General features: G+C 49.9%; 1 protein-coding gene across 1 annotated transcript in view; it reads left to right on the forward strand.

Annotated features, from left to right (window-relative positions):
- The window catches only part of NF1 (neurofibromin 1), an 87,856-nt gene extending 83,273 nt beyond the window's left edge, over positions 1–4,583 (forward strand). Inside the window, 1 exon segment of the mRNA XM_017730920.1 lies at positions 1–4,583. Within this exon segment, the coding sequence (XP_017586409.1) occupies positions 1–83 (83 nt within the window). The 3' untranslated portion in view covers positions 84–4,583.
- Positions 4,584–7,868: the final 3,285 nt, after the last annotated feature.

Raw genomic sequence — 7,868 nt, forward strand, 5'->3', positions numbered from 1 at the left:
TGCGCCACGGCTCCGCCAGCCAAGTGCAGAAGCAGCGAAGCGCCGGCAGCTTCAAGCGTCACAGCATCAAAAAGATCGTGTGATTGTCGCTTTTTAATTTTATTTTTTATTTTTGGACCTGACTGACACGCGCGGCCCCTCGCGAAGGGCCCTCCACCGGGTGTGATGCTGCACTTGATCTGTACAGTTCCCATCCCGCCAGCCGCGTTGCCAGATGATCAACTCCTGACCCGCTGCCTGAGTTAACGCCTTCATCCCCCCGTGTTCGGTTTCAGCCGGTGTTCCAGAACCACGCGTGTGCCCCGGGGGAGGTTGGAGTTCTGTAGCGCTGCAAAGCCGCGTCTTGTCTGAATCCAAAGCCATTTCCCAGCCCCGCCGTGTGTCTGTTCTGGCCTCGGGTGTTCCTGCTAAGGGAAGTGTTGATCCTTAACCCTGTTTGCACACCTCAAGGTAGTGGCTTCCTGAGCCGGGGAAGTTTCTCTAATCCTGGTTTTAATCCAAACCTGTAAGATTTTAGCTGTGTACTTTTTTTTACCACACTGAGAAGTTCATGATAGCTGCAGTACAAGGCGCTTAACAGAAGTGGTGATTAGGTTAAATTTCAGGTAATTAGCAATAAAGGGGAGAGGAAAAGGAGGCTGCAGGAGTCCCTCATTCCCCAGACCAGGCTTCACACGCTTGGACTGTACATGGACCAGACTGGACAAACTGGCTTTTTTCCCCAAGCTTTTTTTTTTTGTTTTGCTGTACTTTATCTGCCCTGAGGAGGTTGTACAGGGGAAAATCCCTGGGAACTGACCCTTGGGCTGTCATTGTAGCACCTGCTTTAGTTCTGCCCTTCCCAACAATGCACACCTTCCAGAGCTCCTGGCAGAATATCCAGTAGGGAATGGAGGGGAAATGGAGTAGATTCATCCCAGCTCTGGGGGATAGTATGTGGCAAAGCTGCCCCTGTGCTGCCCGAGCAGGGACAGAAACAGCCACGTCTGCTCAAGGTACATGAATTTAAATTAACTGACACTGTGTCCAGTCCCAGGGACGTCTGGCAGAGTCACCTCCCGGGGCGGGTTCGGGGTCCTGCGGGGGTCACACAAGCCTGAGGTGCTGTCACTGTCAGGGCTGCGGGTGGCAGTCGGCACCGGCGCCTGGGGACGCGCCCCGCCGCTGTGCTGGCAGGGGAGGGGGCGGTGCTGGTGCTGCTGTGGGGCCCAGTGCTGGCACGGGGGCTGCTGCTGGTCCCGCTGTGGGTGCCGCTGCCCCGCGGGCACGTGCAGGGTGGCTGAGTTTGGGCTGAGTTCAGGCAGGGGCTGCGTCCCTGGGGGCTCACACAGCTCCTGCTCAGAACCAGATCCGCTTCCCAGTTTCAGATCCCTCTGCTGTGGTAGGAATTAACAATCCTTCAGTGGCTTTAAAGGAAAAAAAAAGTATATCCATTAGGTAAAAGCTAGTCCTCCAGTGCAATCGTTAGTGGCTTTCAGTAAATCGAACTTCACAGCTAAATTATTAGAGAATGGTACAATTAAGGGTTCCGATTTTATTGCTATAGCACATAATTCCCATGTATCCACACAGTAACAATGTAACATTTATGTAAATAAAAATACCTTTATTGTATTGATTCATAAAATAACAATTTCTTTAATTTGTTTACAGTCCTGGAAAAACTATGAACACAAACTTCATATGCAAATAGTTTGCCAAAACAAGAGGAAAACTTAGAATTAGCAGTCATGGAATAAACAGGTTAGAAAGATGAACTGGTGCAATTAACCAAATCCCCTCACTCGGGTGGTGCAGGCGCCAGGGCAGGAACATGGTCACTGGTGACACAGAGTGGGGTCCGAGCAGGGCCGTGAGGCTGAGCTGGGCTCAGGGACAGAGCAGGGGCTCAAGCCTTGGCTTTGGGGTCCCCAGGTTAGAAACCATTGTCATCCCACAACTCAGATTGTGAGGAGCCACCCCTGGTGTCACTGGGGTTTTTGCACTGGGTTGTGCCCAGTCGAGCTGGTTCCAGCCCTTCCCGTTTTGCTGAGGACAAGGAATTGTAGAAGCCTGAGGATTTGGAGGTGGGAGGAAAACAAGAATCTCTTATAAAGGTGGTGTGCTGTTTTCAGTTGTTTGTCGTATGAGCAGGTCTGCAAACAGGAACTGCCCAACTGATTTTGTTTGGGCAGAGAGCGAGCCCTTCAGTGTTGTGCATTGCCCATGTCAGAAGTGTCCCTCCATCAGAACTGATGTGTTCTCTGCAGCACAGAGATGTGAGAGCAGAGGGGACAGGGAGGAAAGTCACCTTCCCTGTGAGAACTACTCCAGGCTCTCAGTCCCAGCTGAAAAACTCGTCTCTTCATAAAGTCAGTGAACAAAACTGAATTTCCTCTTTTCCTGGAAAGAGGGAGTCGGTTGGAGTTTTCCCTGTATGAGAGATTCATTGAGAGGGCCTGGGCCCTGGCAGAGCAGGGGTGTCAGACACCTGTGCCAGGTAATGGGGGTGGAATTGGGGTGTAAGGACTGCTGATGGCCAAGGTTTAATTTGGGATTGTGTGTGCCCCAAGAGACAGGGACATTGTCTTCTAGTACTGGTGCTTGGGAAGCTCGTGCTTGGCTCCTAGGGAACCATGGCCTTTGTGTAATGATTAAACTCCCATCAGTAATTAGTTGTTGAGTGCCTTACTGTCACTGCATCGCTCTCCCGCTCCCTCCAGCAGCCGCTGCTGGGATTTGCCTCTTTTTCTTTCTCACGTCCTCCTTCCTTTGTTCTTTCCCCGTTTGAGCACTCTCCACCCTGCCCATTCCATCCCTGGGAGCGCTGCTCCCATCCCGGGCTGCTCCATCCTTTCTCCACCTGCTGCTCTGTTCTCTGGTGACCAGCAGGTTGTTGCTGGTGACAGTGTGGGTGTGAGCCCTGACCTGACACGCAGGAGCCCCATCCCAGGGTCCCCAATGCCGCTGCACTCCAGACAGCCCGCGGGCTGCTGGCAGTGGCTGCTGCTCCAGGCTCTGCTGCAGGGCTGGAGCTGCAGCCCCAGAGTCCCTGTGCTCTGACATGAAAACTTAAGATTCAGAAAAATCCAGTTGGAACACGTGGACCATGTAATGCCCTCCTGGGGAGCATGTGTGACCCCCCCTGGCTCAGAGCCCGTTCCCGGCCCGCACTGACCACAGCTCAGTACTGTAAAGACAATTAACATTCTGTTTGTGTTTGTATTTTCCCTGACTTAAAGATAACGCAGTAGTATTTGAATAGTGCATAACCTACCTGTAATGATGCCGATGTTTCTGCTTTACTGTGCATGAGGTTTCCCAGGACAGGGAACGTTTCACTGAGTCTCGTGGGCTGAGCCCCCGGCGCGTGCCGGGGCTGGCTCTGGTTGTAGGTTTTAGGGCTTCTTCTGTTTCATTCTAAGGTTAATTTTTTCCGATGTCACAAAGCACGTCCTATTGTTATGCAACAAACCACAGACAGTCACTCAGAGTGTTGGTCCCACCTTTTTTTTTATGCAGTATATTCACCTGTAAATAGTTTTTGTGTAAAATTTGACAGAAAAGTATATTTACTACACTGTAAATACATGTGACAATATATTGTATTATTTTGCTTTTTTTGTAAAGCAGTTAGTTGCTGTATATGTATAACATACAAATTTGATTATTCTAGTGTTAGTAACTGTTAACTACTCCTCCTCCCTCCTGGTGCGTTACATCATTTAAACCAGAAGCTGTGTACGACACACTCACCCCGTGTATGATCTCACTGCTTCCATCCGGCCTCGGCTTCCAAAGGGTTTCCGTGATCCCAGTCCTGGTCATGCCGTAAAACCGAGCGTGTGAGCCTGGAGACCCCGCTCGTCCCAGCGCCGGTGGGAGCTGTGGGTCAGAATGGTGGAAACCTGGTTTCAGATAATTATTGTTCACCCCATTCTCCCCTCATGTATGTACTTCCCCCTTTTTTTTGAAGTAAAATGTAAATTCAACCTGCTCCCAGTTGTTTGAAGGTCATTCCCGGGCGCTGCGGGGTGAAGGTGGTGTACGCCAATGTCCTCTCTCTGTTGGGACAGGTTTGGGTGGGTTTTTTGGGGCTGAACCAAGGGATCCAGCCCAGTCCCAGACCCAACCCCCCACTTTTTCTGGGGAAAATTAAGATTCCAGTTAAAATCCAGTGTCTGGGGTTTGTGTTCCCAGACTGGTGCTGCTCTGGGTGTGGGATCCTGCACAGATCTAAGATTGCCTGCGGTGACTGAGGAAGAAGAAAGCCCATTGTCATGAATTTCATGTCACTTCAATAAGATTATCATAACTGAATAATAAATCAGAATATTTCTTTTTAAAATGTAAATTTAATATTGTAATAAAACAGCTGCTTGGTCTTTAAAGAACAATTCAGTATAATTTGTCTATTTGAGCTTTTTTAGCCTAGAAGCTTGAGGTTTCAGCTGTCAGGCAACTTCTCTGACAAAAGATTAATCACATCTATTTTTCTTTTAGGGGGATACATTACTTTCCCATTAAAAATGTATAAGTACTTATATTCTGGCTTTGTGAATCGTAAAAGGATGTAAAGACACATTAAAGTGTGACTGCATTGACTTCTTCTGAGACATCTTATTGTTCCTGCACGGTGAACAGACAGACCTGCAGACACCTGGACAGGTGATTCCCGTCGTGCTCCTGGTGCCAGCTGGGGCTGCACGAGTGGAAGAGCAGCAGTGTGTGAACTGTTAAATTTCATTTTCTTTACTTCAGAGGAAATGTTCCTTAGTTCTGAGTTGGACCTGGAGTGGGAGCCAGGCAGGAGCCAGCCCCTGAGCAGCACCTGCTCAATCACTGCTGCCAAAAACATTCCTAAAGTTCCTCTTTTGGACAGTCAAGCCTCCTTGCTACTTGAGATCACAAATACACTGTAGCCACAGGGAGGGAATGAAAGGAAAGTTTTATTTCAGTTATGTATGCAGTTGGAAAAACTGTATTTAGGGGAAAATTGCACCATTGGAGCGGGCAATTCTGTCTAAGGAAAGAGCTTCAAAACCCCTGCCCAGCTGATGCGGCTGAAATATTTTACAAAGGAAAATAATAAAGTAAAAATGCAGAACTTACTTATCTTAGGGTATGAATTCTGTTCTGGAGCTAAAAACTGCACAAGGAGGAAAAGAAAGAAAGTTGTTCATGGCTGACCCCAGGATGGCTCAGAGCTGTTGGTGAAGGTGCCCCAGCACTGTCCCAGGTGAGATGGGTGATACCTGTTCCCTTAGGTCCTGTCATAGGATTGGATTCTGCCTGGTCACTTATGCCATTACCAAATGCGTTTCATGTGTCCGTGCTCCCTCAGCCCCCTCTGAGGACAGGGGACAGAACACCTGAACTCAAACAGCTCTGAGGTGATGGATGAGTCACCTGTGTCACAGAACTAACGGCCAAAGCCGCCCTCCTGCACCTGTGCAGTGCTGGGTCCCTCTCAGAGCAGTGAAATGCCTTCCCCGCTACTGGAGTTAGGATTTTCAGGTGTGAATCCTTTGTGCCTTGCAACAGCGGCTCCTCAGTTGGCTGCTCCTCTGCTGAAGCTCTCAAATGAAAATCACTCCCAGGCTTGTGTGGGTGGAGAGCGTAGAAAAACAATTACCATGATGTGACTTGTTCAAACAAGTATGGGTTTGTTCTTCAAAGGAATCGTGAAAAAACCTGATGACGGGATCTTCTGGGATATTTAAATGACAGTGCTATAAATAGCCAGGAGTAACTATATGCACAAGAAAACCCCCCTGAACTATTAAATTGTATTTTAATATTTTTTTCTCATAGCATACTGTCCTTCAGACAAACTGGAAATATCTGTTTTGCTGCTTCCACCCCTAGTTAGGAACTGGGAGAGTGAGGTCTGCCCAGGAGAGCTGGCTGTGCAGCAAGACACGGTGCATACGCTGAGGATCTGCTCATCCAGCCCTCCTCCTCCTCCTCCTCCTCGGGCTGTGAGGACACGGGGCAATGAAATGGCCAGGTCCAAGAGGCTTCAGCTGTTCTGGTCCCAATGTGTGTCTGACACAGGCTGTGGCTGTGACCTTGACAAATCCCTGAATGTTTGACCACCAGGCACCATAAATGCTGGAATTGCCCAACAGTAACAGCCAAGTTACTGTTGTAACTTCCAAGAATTCCAAGCTGGGAATTCTTAACGGACAAACTTCTGAGATCCTCAGATTAGTGACATCAAAAGGGCAAAGTCCCCACACCGATGGATTTTTTCCACTTTTATGTGTGGCACAATTTGTAGTTTTTAAGTGGGTATTTAGTATTAACTCCCAACTGCTCTAAACAAAAAGATTTGAGGCAAATCAGGAACTTTCACAGAAAAATACTTACACGAATCGGTGATTTAGGAAGGGCAATCCTGCTTATACAGGACTGTGATTTCTCCAAGTTACTCATTTACACTCTCACGTACCAACTGCCTGCTGCGGGCACGTGTCAATAAACAGCGGGCAGGTTTGGCTTCAGCCAGCCTGGCCAGCGCAGCCCTGAGCTCCCCCGTGCCTGCAGTGACGGTGTGTGCAGCAGGTTTGTGCAGCATTACCTGGTGCAGAGGGTGCTGCTCACACCCAGTGAGCTCTGGGAACAGCAGTGGCTCTGCAGGATGAGCCCTGGGTACTGCAAAGGGAGGAGGCTGACTGGGGCTAATCTGTGACTGCCGGACGAACAGAAAGCTCAGGCTCTCAAGCTGGAAGGAGCCTTGAAGTGCTTTCCTGCACTGCTGCGGCCACCAGTGGATACCCCCAGGAGCTGCTCTGGTTTATAACTCACTCTAGCTCCGCTGCTCCCTGGCCCAAAGCATGAGCCACCTCTCCCTGACCTACTGCTTCCCTCTGACTTTGCTGCTAAAGTTCCAAAAGATTTAAAAAAGCAGCTGAAGTTGTTCCACTGGGAAATCCAGAGCCACCTGTCCCCACAAAGACAGGTCCAGTGACAAACGCAGAGCAGTCTCCTCAGAAGCCCCAAAGCAGCACAGCATCCCGTGCCCTCTGAGCTGCCTGGCTGGCTGCATGGGAAGGAGCAGCACCCACACCACCTGGCTCCTGCCACTCCGTGTGCTACCATGCAACTCTGCTGGATTGTTTGGAGAGAGGATGCACCACTCCCAAACAACTCTTCCCACACAGACCCAGGGTGGAGGCCTAGCCCCTCCCGCTGTCACAGTAACACAGAATTCCCAGTGATGCCCCGCAAGGGTCAGCACACTCTTCCCAAGACCTGGCTTCTGCTTGGGCTGCTCCTGCCACACCCTGGGGCCTTTCCCTCTCTCACCAGCCTCCTCTGGAAATTCCCAGCCTCCTTAGAACAGCGTCAACGATTTCCCAGAGTCTCCTCCGAGTGCCTTGCCTACAGTTGCCCTGGAATCTGCACAGAGCGTGGCAGTGCCAGCGCTGACCAGCCGTGCTTCACTACTGTGTATCCCCCCAAAACCTCAGAGGTTCCTTGGGACACAGAAATCATTTACACAATGGATCTTCTGTAAGGATGCCAAAAGCCCTGGCGGGAAATGTCACAAGTATTACACAACAACGTGAAAAGTCTCTATTAATTCCAACTTGGTACTGCTGGAGCTGAGCAATAACCTTGCCTGAACACAGATTTGCATTTCTCATTGCAGTTCCAATCCACTGCTGTAGCTTCTGGCTAATATTTGCTAATGTGTCACCACCAGCCTAACGTTTGTGTAAAATTCTGTCTAAAGCTCAGCTTCACTGCTCGCGTGTCTGGCTGTGTTAGCAGGCAATGAGGTGCTCTGGCTCCGGGGCCGGGCAGGCGGAGGATGCTGTAGCAGCTTTCAAAAGCAGTGACAGGAGCCACTCCAAACGATTTGTGGAGGTGCCCAAGGCCCG

The sequence above is a fragment of the Corvus brachyrhynchos genome, unplaced genomic scaffold (assembly GCF_000691975.1).
Source record: "Corvus brachyrhynchos isolate BGI_N302 unplaced genomic scaffold, ASM69197v1 scaffold283, whole genome shotgun sequence".
Classification (NCBI taxonomy): domain Eukaryota; kingdom Metazoa; phylum Chordata; class Aves; order Passeriformes; family Corvidae; genus Corvus; species Corvus brachyrhynchos.